The 14,176-nt window shown below is 38.2% G+C and overlaps 1 protein-coding gene across 1 annotated transcript; it reads right to left on the minus strand.

The window, feature by feature from the left end:
• Window positions 1-1,492: 1,492 nt before the first annotated feature.
• LOC118011232 (40S ribosomal protein S24-like) lies at window positions 1,493-5,804 on the minus strand. Its single transcript, XM_035005833.1, has 2 exons — window positions 5,752-5,804; window positions 1,493-1,995 (listed from the first exon to the last, which is right to left on the minus strand). Exons 1-2 carry the CDS (start codon window positions 5,802-5,804, stop codon window positions 1,590-1,592), a joined length of 459 nt encoding a protein of 152 aa, XP_034861724.1. The 3' UTR covers window positions 1,493-1,589.
• Window positions 5,805-14,176: the final 8,372 nt, after the last annotated feature.

Consider the following 14,176-nt stretch of genomic DNA (forward strand, 5'->3'; position numbering starts at 1 on the left):
GCTGTATGCTAGACATTGTGCTAAGCACTTCTCATGCCTTAGGTCATACTGCATATTTGTTTATATTTATGTCTTGTGGAAAACTTCTGTATTTAGTGATTGCTTATGTATTTACTGTCTTACTTGATCCTCACAGCCATACAGGGATGTAGGCATTACTATTCTAGTTGCCAGATGAGAAACCAAGCTCAGAGAGGTCAAAGAGCTTTCAGGTAACTGCCAGAACTGGAACTTAAATCCAAGTCTATTCGACTCCAAATTCTGTATGTTGTGATACTACATCTGATTAATGGATAATTTGACAAAATAATTGCGGCTTAGTACTATGTGCCAAATACTATGCTGGGTGCTAGGAGTCCAAATGTGTATTGGGCAGTGGGCTCAAGCTGTGAAACAGACAGAAACAGAAACATTCTCTATCTCCAAGAGCTTACCCTTTAGTGGGGGAGACAGGCACACAAACACGTAATTTGAATACTGAAGGCTAGATACCATATTCTATTTAAGTAATTTATGAAATACATAACAGCATTATGTGGAATAATATGAACTATATTTATTGTTTTATATTTCTATCTATAAATACATATGTGGGAGATTACAAAGTACTGTGGGAATAGAATAGAGGTGAAGTAGGGAAGGTTTCACAGAGAAGGCAAAAGTCCTTATGTTGGGACTTAATCAAGTAGGTAATAGGGAGACATCAAAGGATTTTCATCATGAGATTGACAAATTTATTGTGCATTTTGAAAAGACCATTGACCCTGAATAGAGGATGAATTGAGGTAGGAAGTGGGGAAGTGGGTGAAGCAGGCCCAGGTGAGAGATGGCAGGGGTCTGGTCAGTTGAGGAAACAGAAGTCTGAGTTACAGACTTTGGATTTTATTCTAAGTACAGTGGGAAGCCGTTTGGAAGGTTTTAGGCAGGGATGTAATATGTGATTTGCATGTAAAGTGTTCTAGTATTCTTAACACCACACATACACATACACACAAACAGGGGCACAAGGAAGATTCTGGAGGTGATGGATATGCTTATTGCCTTGATTGTGGTGATGGTTTCATGGGTGTATGCATATATCCCACTCATCAAATTGTATACATTAAATATATGCAGGTTTTTTGTATATTAGTTATATATCCACAAAGCTGTAAAAAAAAAAAAAAGAAAATTTACAAAACAAAGAAGGGGGGTGCCTGGCTGGCTCAGTTGGTGGAGCATGTGACTCTAGATCTCAGGATTATGAGTCCAAGCCCCATATTGGATGTGGAGCCTACTTTAAAAAGGTACAAAACAAGAGTTATGGAGTAAACTTGATATAACTCATAATTTCACCTCACTGAATAAATAATCCTTAAAATTTTAGTATGTTTATATAATGTGAACACATTCAGATATGCACAGCTAAATATTTATAAAAGTTGGGATAATATGCTTGAAATTTTGTTAATATTCTTTATTAAAATTTAGCTCAATTCAATTTTTTTTCACATTAACATTCTTAGTTTATTGATCCTCTCATGAAAAATCTGCACAACCAGATAAAGCCACTGCAGCATCTTTACTCCTTCTGTTGTCCAATCTCCAGCTCACTTTTTGCCAGCACCAACATTGGCTTTTGCAGTCCCCCTGACTTTCTTCATTCTGTTCTTGCGTTCCTTTCGCTGTTTTCTTGATGTCTTTTTCTTCTCATACAGGCCATGTCTTGCAAGTCTGTGTTTGGGTTCATTTTTCTTTGCATAATCCAAGGAATCATAAGTCATGCCAAAGCCAGTTGTCTTGCCACCACCAAAATGGGTTCTGAATCCAAACACAAATATGACATCTGGTGTGGTCTTGTACATTTTGGCTAGTTTTCCCCAAATTTCTGTCTTAGGTACTGTTGCCTTTCCGGGGTGAAGAACATCAATGACCATCTGTTTCTGCTGAAGTAGTCGGTTAGTCATGAACTTCCTGGTCCGGATAGTTACTGTGTCGTTCACGATGGTGGCCAAGCTTCAAGCAGCCAGGGAGGAAAAGAGTCAATTTGTTTTAACAATGTATTTTAAAATTTAAATTTATTTTTTATTGAAGTATAGTTACCATACAGTGTTGTATTAGTTTCAGTTGTACAATATAATGATTCAACAATTCTATACATTTCTTAGTGCTCATCACAATAGGTGTACTCTTAATCCCCTTTATCTATTTCATCTATCTCCCCCCCCCCTTTGGCAACCACCAGTTTGTTCTTTGTATTTAAGAGTCTGGGTTTGTTGTTGTTGTTGATCTCTTTTTACTTTGTCTTGTTTCTTAAATTCCACATGTGAATGAAGTCACATGGTATTTGTCTTTCTCTGACTTATTTCACTTAGCATTATTCCCTCTAGGCCCATCCTTATTGTTGCACATGACAAGATCTTCTGCACCCCTATGTTTATATAATAATTATAATATATAATCAGCATTATTTACAATAGCCAAGATATGGAAGCAACCCAAGTATCCATTGATAGATGAATGGATAAAGAAGAGGTGCCCCCCGCCACACAATGGAATATTACTGAGCCATAAAAAGAATGAGATCTTGCCATTTGCAACAACATGGATGGACCTAGAGGCTATTATGCTAAGTTAACTTAATATTTTTAAGTTCCAACTATGATGAGTACTAAGAGTAGAAAAATGTGTAAGACCCAGCTCCTCATCTCCAGGATTTTGCATTCTAGTGGAAGAGATGGATATGATTACAACAAAGTGTATGACAATATTTGAAGTGCCATTTTTTTTTTAACAGAATAAAACCAGTGCTATGAAAACTTAGGGAAAAAAGATCCCTTGGGCTGTTATGTGGAAGATGGACTGGGAAGGGTAGGCATAGGTAGAAGTGGGGAGATTAATGAACATTATTGTCACATCCAGATAGTATGTTTTGGACTAGGTTAGTGGCAGTGGAGCTGGTCAAAGTGGATGGATCTGAGAAATATTTAGGAAATAGAATGGATGAGAATTGGTAGTTGATTGGTTGTAGGGTTTAAATAGAGGGAGGAATAAAGGATATGACCCAGATTTCTGGCACAAAGAATGGAGTGGAAGATAGTGCCATTTACTAAGGTGGGATACATAGGAAGAGAATGGGGCATCGGCTATGTGAAGGAAAATGGCAGTTGGCAAAGGTTTTTCAAGAAGGAATATTTTCTGAAATTTTAAATACATGTCAGTGATTTTGGTAGTACATAGAGGTTATGGAAAAATGTAATTACACTGGGAAGTCTGCAGTTTCCAAAATCACTACCAATAGTTTAGAGTGTATTATTTATTACTCTCTTGTATAAAAGAGTTTATCAACCCAAACATGGCTGTGTAGCAATCACCCAGGCCAAGCCCTTTGTTTTACTAAGGCCCAGGGAGAAATTATTTATACATGATTACATAGCTAGTTAGTAGCAGGTCTAGGTCTAGAAGCCAATTCTCTTTACTCCTCGCTTTATTTTCTTTCTGCTATACAGTTTCTTTCTCAACCATAGAATAAGAATTGACTAGGTTCGTGGTTCTTTTTTTACCCCCTCTCCTTAGAACCATTTTCTCAGCCCAAAGCATATGTGTATAAGGGAATGTCTGAGAAATTCCATCTAATTTCTTTCTGATCAGGCCATATGTCTTTTGTTTATGAATATACATTTTTTTAAAAGATTTTATGTTTGGTAGTCTGTACACCTATTATGGGGCTCGAACTCACAACCCTGAGATTAAGAGACACATGCTCCACCCACAGAGCCCACCAGGTGCCCCTTTGAAAGAGTAAGCTGATAAACCTGCCATTGCAGGGCCAGTTGTTCCTCTGGCGGTGGGGAGTGTTTCAAACTGCACTTGAACTCCAGTCTTGTCAAAGATAGTCCATAGGCCTAAGGGCTCTAGCCTTGTCATTCTGGGGTTTTGATTAGTCCAGTGTTAAACCACTTGTCTTTTCCTAGACTGAAGTTGCCTTCAAAGTATCTTACCCTATGTCAAGTTTGCTCCATGAGCTGACCGTTGATCTTGCAGCCTCTCTGCCAGATGAGGAATTTTCACCATTTCCTACCACCTAAGTGCAAGTCTACTTTCATGGTGGCTCAATGCCCTAGTTTGGCCTCCTTTGCTACTTATTTGCAATGGTTGAGCTTTTTTCACCTTGACTGTCTTTACTGTTGAGGGAAATGGACTCCAGGGATAGTATATGGACAGACTTATCAGATTATCCAATTTTATCTATATCTCAAATCATTTAAGCCCATGAAATCGACAAGTATGGACATTCACAGTGCCTGGTATCAGCTACATTTTATTGAGTGCATAAATGAGCCAGAAACTATGCTAACTACCTACACATCCTTACAGCATCTACTTCAAGAGTGTTACTGGTTGAATTGTGTCCCCCTAAAGTTCACATGTTGCAGTCCTAACTCCCAGTACCTCAGATTGTGACTCTTTGGAGATAGGATCTTTATAGAGGTAATCAAGTTAAAATGAGGTCATCAGATTGTGCCATACTTCCATATGGCTAGTGTCCTTATAAAAGAAAATTTGGAGACAGACATGGATAAAGGGAAGGTGATGTGAAGACACAGGAAGAAGATAACCATCTACCAGGCAAGGAGGGAGGTCTGGAGCAGATGGAAACAAAGCTGCCTTGATCTGAAGACTTCTGGCCTCTGGGACTGTGAGAAATAGATTGCTGTTGTTTAAGCCACTCAGTTTGTGGTTCTTTGTTACGGTCCTAAACTTACTTGATGTGGATACAAAAGTTTCTCTGTGAAAACATATTGAGCACTAAACAAGGGAGTACTATTATTATCCCTAATCTACAGATGAGTAAACTGATGTGCAGAAATGTAGTGACATGTACAAGGTCACAAAGTAAGGGCAGAGCTGGGATTTGAACCCAGTTCAGTCTAACCTCTGAGCCTGCTTTCTCCCTAGGGTCTCAGGGTGGCCTACAAAAGGTTGCCTTATTCTACTGATTATTGCATTATCCTAAATAGTTTAATCACCACCAAACTATACCCCCTCCATTTACAAGACTGCAGCAATACAATGGGCATTGAAAACCACGTGAAATTCTTTTTGTTCTTAAGAACTCTTTTTTGGGGGGAGATAGGGAAAAGGAGTTGCTGGGAGATAGATGTACTTATTACTGAGAAATTGTTCCTGGGGCACCCAGAGCAATATTTCTTAGCCTCAAGCTTTCAAGTCAATGCTGCCCCCCCCCCCCCACCACCAAACTGGCTTCTTCAGTCATTGTCCCTCCCTGCAATGTGGAGCCCTGGGATGCAGTCATTCACTAGGATACTTCCTGAGACTGATTTCCTCCCTTTGGTTCATGTTGGAAAGTGATGGAAAGGCACAACAAGCAGTAAATCACTTCTGTTCCACATGCTTAAGGGCGGGTTTTAAGTTACTTTCTGTGCAACAGTGGAGCCTAAACTTACTTGATGTGGATACAAAAGTTTCTCTCTGGAAACATATTGAGCTTATTAGAGACTCTCCCAGGGTAGGACAACAGTTTGGATTATGTAGCAAAATATTTCAAACCAAGTGCTATGTGTTAATGGTTTACACAAATGTGATGATTAGATAAAAGGGGCTTTTGGAGTTACGCTTGAAGACACTAATTAAATCCACATCAACAAGTCAACATGTTGGTCTCATATGGATTTGAGCACTTTGGAAATGCTTCTTTTGTTTCGATACCATTAATTAAATTCACACATTTTGCTGATATCGAATGGTTACCTTAAAACACAGAAGGCAAGAGTTGAAGCTTTGAACAGTACTTCTGAGTGCATTTCCGTGAAGCTGAGTAAATTAGAACAGTTTTTCTTTTCAAGGAGTTAATTGCCTAGAATTTCCAAAATTTCACGGCAGATAGTGAACAGTTGATTCTTTTTCAACAAATTCAATCCAAATGATGCATGCTTTTACTTAACCGCTACAGGCTTAACTGCAGTTTTAAATGATTCTCAATGCAGAGGCAATAAAGTATTTCAGGAACTATGTCTCAGAGGAGAAGTTAGGAGGAAAAAGCACAAGGCACATGTCAAAGAGTTGTGACCTGCCACAGGCAGTATTTTTCAGAGTTGGGAGTTTATAAATATCTCAAGGGTCTGAAGAAAGGACTCCAAACAGAAAGTGAGTAAACCCTACGGGGATACTTCATTTGAAAACTAAATATCTGTGGCCTTGTCTTGTCAACAAAATTGGATTTCTCTCTTATTATGTTGTTTCCACTTATAACTGATTTCGAATGGAAATCTAGGGAGAAAACGCACGTGTGTAGAGTCGCCAAGATGGCCATGCCTTAACAACGGAAGCTGCTGGCCGAAATGAAGGAATTCACTTCCTGAGAGTCCTTCTCCTTGCCTTTGGCTCCCCAAATCGAGAGTTACAAATGGCCATACAGATTTGCTCGTTTTGCTCAGCTTGAAAAAGTAACCTTAGCTTTAGAATACTAAGATGGAGAATTAAACTCACTTTAGTAGATATTGATCTAGTGACAACTGTGTGCAAAGCCCTGTTCTAAGCACTTAAAAATCCATTATTTAATTCAGTGACTCATAGGTAGGTACTATTTGCACCCCATTATACAGATGAGGAAACTGAGGCTCAGAGAAATCGAGTAACTATTGCTCTTATTCTCCTTTGCTGGCTCATCTTCCTGACCTCCTAACTCTGGAGTGCCTTGGGGCTTGGTCTTTGGACCTCTTCTTGGTCTACCCTCATTCCCGTGATTTTCTCATTTAGTTTCTTGGCTTTAGACACCACCTAGCAGTTTGATAGGCATCTCGGACTTACGTCTTAAATGGAGTTCCTGATCTTCCCCCTTCCCTAAAAGTGCTCCTTTCCTTATCTTCCCAGTCTGAGTTGATGGGAACTCCATTCTTCCTGTTCTTAGGCCAAAAACATTTTTCTCACATCTTCAAAATATATCTAGAATCTGACTACCTCTGTTCATCTCCATGGCTACTATTTTGGCCTGCACGACCGTCCTCTCTTGCTTGCTCTCCGTGCTTCCTCTCTTGTCCTGAGCCACTGTCCTCTCTTGCTTGCTCTCCATGCTTCCTCTCTTTTCCAATCTTGCTGCATAATAAATTACCACAAACTTGGCTTAAAGCAACTCTCATGCATTATCTCACAGCTCTGTATGTCAGAAGTCTGGAGGGCTTGGCTGAGTTGGCTGCTTAGAGTCTCGTAAGGCCAAAGTGAAGTTGTCATCCAGACTGGATTCTTATATAGAAGTTTTGGGGAAGAATCCACTTCTAAGCTCATTCAGGTTGTTGGCAGAATCCAGATTATTTTGGCTATAGGTCCTAGGTCCCCATTTTCTTGCTGGCTGCTCAATGGGGGGGTCACTCCTAAAGGTGACCCACATTTCTTCTCATGTGGCTTCCTATATCTTCAAGGCTAGCAATGGTATTCCAAACTCCCCTTGTGTTTCAGATCTCTCTGAATTCCTCTCCTGCTATCAGCCAGAGAAAACCCTCTACTTTTAGAGGTTTCACTTGACTGAGTCAGGCCCACCCAGATAACCCCCATCTTTTAAGGTCAATTGATTTGGGACTTCAATTCCATCAGAAAAATCTCTTTGCAACTGTACCCAGATTAGCATGTGATTGAATAAGCATTCTGCAGTTCAAATGTAAACCAGATCCTATCATTCCTCTACTCAAAATCCTCCAGTGAGTCCTGAGCTCATCCAGAGGAAAAGCCAAAGTCCTTACCATGTCCCCCAAAGCCCTTCATGACCTGAACTCTGCCCCTTACCACCCTGACTTCATCTTCTACTTTCTCCCTCCCATTTACCCTGCTGTTCACTTATTCTCCCTCTAGCCATACTGAAATGCTTCAAGCATGGTCCCACTCCAGGGCCTTTCTTTTCTTTTCTTTTTTCTTTTCTTTTCCTTTTCTTTTCCTTTCCTTTTCCTTTCCTTTTCCTTTCCTTTTCCTTTTCCTTTTCCTTTCCTTTTCTTTTCTTTTCTTTTTTCTTTTCTTTCTTTTCTTTTCTTTTCTTCAAGATTTTATGTATTTATTTTGACAGAGAGAGACACAGCGAGAGAGGGAACACAAGCAGGGGCAGGGGCAGAGGGAGAAGCAGGCTTCTCGCTGAGCAGGGAGCCTGATGTGGGACTCGATCCCAGCACTGTCATGACCTGAGCCAAAGGCAGATGCTTAACTGACTGAGCCACCCAGGAGTCCCTCAACATTTTTTTTTAAGTGAACATAAGTTTTCATTCTACCTGGGTAAATACGTATGAGTGGGATTGCTGGGCCATATAGTGCATGTGTGTTCCTTTTTGTAAGAAACTGACAAATTGATTTGCAAAGTGTACCATTTTGTGTTAACAGCAATGTGTCAGAGTTCCAGTTGCTCTGCATCCTCACCAGTACTTAGTATTGGTTTTATCCGTTCTAATAAGTGTGTTAAAGTATTTCATTGTGGTTTTAATTTTCATTTCCCTAATGACTTTGAGCATGTTTTATGTGCTTATAGCCATTTTTATAAATAATCTTTGGCAAAATGTCTATGCAAATATTTTGCCCATTTCTCTTCACAATAGGGAACAAACTGAGAGTTGCTGGAGGGGAGGTGGGTAGGGGGATGGGGTGATGAGCATTAAGGAAGGCACTTGTGATGAGCACTGGGTGTTATATGCAAGTGATGAATCACTAAATTCTACCCCTGAAACTAATAACTACACTATATGTTAACTAACTGGAATTTAAAAAAAAACCTTGAAAGAAAAAAATAAAAAATGTAGTTTATTATTTTTTTTATTAAGTTTTAAGAGTTCTCTGTATATTCTAGAAACAAGTCCTTTGTCAGATATGTGGTTTGCAAATATTTTCTCCCAGTCTGTGGGTTGTCTTTTCATTGTCTTAACAGTATTTTTAGCAGAGGAGAAATTTATAATTTTGATGAAATTGTATTTATCAGTTTTTTTTTCTTGTATGGATTATGCTTTGGGTCCAGTATCTAAAAACTAATTGCAAAAGCCAAGGTCACAAAGATTTCTTGTTGTCTTCTAAAATTTTTATAGCTTTATATTTCATATGTAGGCTTATGATCTATTTTGAGTTAATTTTTTGTATAAGGTACGAGGTGTAGGTCTATGCTACTTTTTTGGGCACATGGATATCCAATTGTTCTAGCACCATTTATTGAAAGGACTATCCTTTCCCCCATTGAATTTTCTTTGCCCAAAATCAATTGGCCATATTTGTGTGAGTCTATTTCTGAACTCTGCTTTCTGTTCCATTGATCTACATGTGTCTTTCTCTCTCCCTTTCTTCTGAGGTAACTGCTATTAACTCTGTATATACTTCCAGAGATATTCTATGTATATGTAACTGTATATATAAATATATTTTTCTTTTTGCCTTTACTGAAATAGTTACATAATTTGCACACTGTTCTGCACCTTGCTTTTTATAATTTAATTTTCTATCATGGAGGTAAAGTTCAATGAGTTCACTCCAATTAGAACTATCTCATTTAGTTTAATGGTTGCAAAATATTCCACTGTATGGGTGTATCATAATTTATTTAACCAATTTTCTATGCTGAATATGTAGGTTGCTTTCAAACCTTTGCTATTACAAATAATCTTCAGTGCATAGCATCAAACACATTTTAATCTACACATGTATGACTATGCCTGGAGGGTCAGTTCCTAGAAATGGCATTTTTATAGATTTTAATAAATTTCCCCCCTAAAGATTGTTCAGACTTATTCTTCTATCAACAGTGTATTTGGGCAACTATTTGGTTAACTAATCTTCAACAAAGTAGGAAAGAATATCCAATGGATAAAGGACCATCTCTTCAACAAATGGTATTGGGAAAACTGGACAGCAAGATGCAGAACAATGAAAATTGGACCACTTTCTTAGACCACACACAAAAATAAATTCAAAATGGATTAAAGACCTAAATGTGAGGCAGGAAACCATTAAAATCCTAGAGGAGAACAAGGCAGTAACCTCTTTGATATTGGCTGTATCAACTTCTTACTAGATATGTCTCCTGAGGCAAGGGAAACAAAAGCAAAAATAAACTATTGGGACTTTATCAAAATAAAAAGCTTCTGCACAGTGAAGGAAACCAATAAAACTAAAAAGCAACCTACGGAATGGGAGAAGATATTTGCAAACAACATATCTGATAAAGGGCTAGTATCTAATATACAGAACTTAACAAAATGCAAACCCTAAAAACCAAATAATCCAATTCAAAAATGGGCAGAACACATGAATAGACATTTTTTCCAAAGAAGACATCTAGATGGCCAACAGACAAGTGAAAAGATGCTCAACATCACTCATCATCAGGGAAATACAAATCAAAGCTACAATGAGATATCACCTCACACCTGTCAGAATGGCTAAAATTAACAACACAAGAAACAATACATGTTGGGAAGGCTGTGGAGAAAGGGGAACTCTCTTGCACTGTTGGTGCAAATGCAAACTGATGCAGCCACTGTGGAAAATAGTATGGAGGTTCCTCAAATAGTTAAAAATAGAATTACTCTACCATCAAACAATTGCTCTACTAGGTATTTACCCAAAGAATACAAAAATACTATTTCAAAGGGATACATGCACCCTGATGTTTATAGCAGCATTATCTGCAATAGCCAAATTATGGGAAGAACCCAAATGTCCATCGGCTGATGAATGGATAAAGAGGTGGTTTATATATACAGTGGAATATTACTCAGCCATCAAAAAGAATGAAATCTTGCCATTTGCAACAACATGGATGGAACTAGAGTGTTAGGCTAAGCGAAATCAGTCCTCCTTTTCAGATGCTGTTTTTTTGTTTTTTTTTTTTTTTTTCCCATAGAGTAGATGCAGAGGCACTGATATGGGAACATATTTGGTATAATTGAATATCCAGGTGGCCAATGTGGATGGAGTGTAGTGAGCAAAGGGTAGAGTGGTAGGAAATGTGTTTGGAAAGCAAGGGCCTTTGTGGGCCTGGAAATGGACTTTGGCTTTTACTCTGTCCGAGACAGGGAACCACTGGAGGGTTTTATAAAGAGGAGTGACATGAATTGGGTAGGTCTTCAAAGTATCACTGATGACTCTGTGGAGAATAGGTTGTAATGGGGCAAGGGTGAAAGCTGAGTAACCAATTAAGAGATTATCCCAATAATCCAAATGAGAGATGAAGACGGCCTTGGTGAGGGTGGGCGCAATGGAGGCAATGATAAATAGTAGGATTAAAATATCTCATGATCCTTGGTTGTCTGTATATATTTAAGAGTGAGGCACAAAAACACTTATTGGAAGTCTGTGTAGGTGAAGAATGTTGACTGGTAGTCTACAATGAAGTGTTGTTAGGCAAGGAGCCAGAATTTTCTACTGGGATCCTCAAATCTCACATGTAAGTGGAGATCTTTTTTGCTCAGATAGGCCAATTTCTAAAAAAAAAAATAAATAAATTCTTCCATATCTTGGGGGAAAGGTTTTATATAAGCCTGGTTACTGTCATTTTTGAAGCCTAGCAGGGGTGAACCTGTGGTTGAGGGTGGGAATGGTCTCACAGTTGCAGGAACAGACCTTTAGGACATCTTTTTTTTTGGCGTTTTTTTTTAAAATTATGTTATGTTAATCACCATACATTACATCATTAGTTTTTGATGTAGTGTTCCATAATTCATTGTTTGCGTATAACACCTAGTGCTCCATTCAGTACGTGCCCTCTTTAATACCCATCACCAGGCTAACCCCTCCCCCCGCTAGAACCCTCTAGAACCCTCAGTGTGTTTCTCAGAGTCCATAGTCTCTCATGGTTCGTCTCCTGCTCTGATTTGCCCCCTTCATCTTGTTTTAAGACTTAACCCTGCTCTCCAGTATATCTGGTGTCTTTTAAGTTCTGACTCTATCCATTTAATGTTTCCAGAGATAAAACCTCTAGTTTCTTGCCAGTCTGCTTGGGATGATGGGGGGACCTCAGAGAATATTCAGTCTATATACAAATATTCAGCGAATCTCCTGTTTTCAGTTTTGAACTTCACCCCTGCCTTACTGGTGCCTCTCAGGGATTTCACAAAACAGATTAGCTGGCTTTTGTCTAGCATCCTTTTCTGCAGGCATTTAAAGTTGTATCTTCACCCTCTCTGCTCTACTTCCAAGAATGGTTGAAATCTCTCACTCACTGATGGCTTCTCTCCTAATCTTTTTGGTCCTTATAGGTTTTTGCCTTTTTTATTTCTTTGCTATCATTTTGGGAATTCTTAGGAGGGAAAGGAGATAAATATGTGCTGTCAACTGAACATCTTTAACCAGGTGAATATACTTTTTTCATATTCTATATGACCCTCTGCAGATTTTGATTTCCTTTCCTCATACTGAGGAACATTGGTCTATTATATTGGGCATCTGTCATGGGGTTTTAGGGCTCTAGTTTAGAGACAGACCTGAGTTCAATTTCTAGTTATACTATTTACTAGCTGTGTGACCATGGAAAAATCACTTAAGTTCCTTGAGCCTGTTTCTTTGTGTTTAAAATGAGAGTGATAATTATTATACCGTATCAAAGAGATTTAAGTACTAAATGAGATAATCTATGTAAACCTCTTAGTGCAGACTTTGGTCCATGCTCAATAACTGTTATGTACTGAGTCTTTCCTTGCAAATCTTTAACTTTTTAATCAGTGCTTCTCCTTCCTCTGGGAAGGAGAATGATTTGACAGGATAGGGTGTGCTTAAATTCTATAGGCCATGACCACATTAGGCTATGATTCTGTAAGTTGTATCTGTTGTTTATGAATTCAAGAAGACCTGTTTAGCAAGAGTATGAAGATTGCCTACTTAATCTTACCACATGGTAACATTGATAATCTTTATTCATTTGGTCATTTACTCTTTAATTCATTTGTCTAACATTTGTTGGGCTCTTCCTATGTGTCAGGCACTTTGCTGGGAGTTAATGAGGATGAGTCTCAGCCAAGCAGGTAGAATTCTTGTCCTTAAGGACGTAAGAGTCCAATGGGGTAGTCAGATGAGGAAAGGCAATTTAGAAACAGTGTGATTGTGCTGTGATGCAGACACATGCTGCTGTGATTAAATAACTGTTTAATGTCTGTCTCTTTCACTGTAAGAGCAAAGACCTCATCTATCTTGTTTATCAGTATTGTCCCAGTGCCTAGCATCATTCCTAGCACATATGATGTATTCAATAAAAATTTTTGTTATTGAATGAATGATGCACAATGAAAAATTTTCCTTGAAAAGGTTATACAGAAAAGGTTGTACTTGAAAAATTCCCTTTCATGTTTGCAGAGGACATTTTTACAATGAATGTGTGTTCAATTAGTCAGCGAGTGAATGAATATTTGGCAAGGGTAAGAGGAAGTACATCCCAATTTAACAAATGTTTCCTGAGTTCCAACTATGTGCCAAGGTACAGTACATGGTGTGGAAGATACCAAGATGAATAAGATATGGCCTCTGCCCTTGAAGAGCTCCAAGTCTAGTCTGGAGACAGAGAAGTGAACAGTCAATTATAGTACAGTATGATAAGGGCCACTAATAAACTTCAAATCAGATGTGAATCCTAAGCTTGTGGGCTTTGGGTAAGGCTAGTCATTAAACATGATTTTGAAGACATGTTCCATTTTCTACAATAAGATTCAGCAGGGAAACAATTGCTTAAAGAATCTATTATATTTTTTTCAGAGAAAGTGTAGAAATCATATTACTGTTAATGGCAATAGAATAGAGAAGAAAATGGAATGAAGAGCAATATCTAAATAAGCTATCATTATATAAGAAATGGAGTAATTTAGTGGTTAAGTGATGTTTGTTAGGAAGTTCTTTTGGCAGTCACTTTTGGAAAAAGATGATCAAAAACACACCAAGAATGCCAGTTAATGCCATCATTATTTACTTAGTATAAATTTGCAATAACAGGAAAATATGTTCATGAAAATAAAACATCATCTAAAGAATTGACTGTAATTTTCATCTTTATGGTTGTGCGTCATTTTCCTTTAAAAAACAAACAAATCTGTTTATCACTTTACCATAGGAAACAGGGACTGAGTTGATAAAGAAGGTATACTTAGGTAGGAAAAACAAATAACTATGGCTTAGAAGTTGCCACTTTGTTTTAATAATGAGAGCTGAACAAACTGAAAAAATCAACAACTCT

Source organism: Mirounga leonina, unplaced genomic scaffold (genome assembly GCF_011800145.1).
Source record: "Mirounga leonina isolate KUSES-001 unplaced genomic scaffold, KU_Mleo_1.0 Mir_101664, whole genome shotgun sequence".
Taxonomy (NCBI): Eukaryota; Metazoa; Chordata; class Mammalia; order Carnivora; family Phocidae; genus Mirounga; species Mirounga leonina.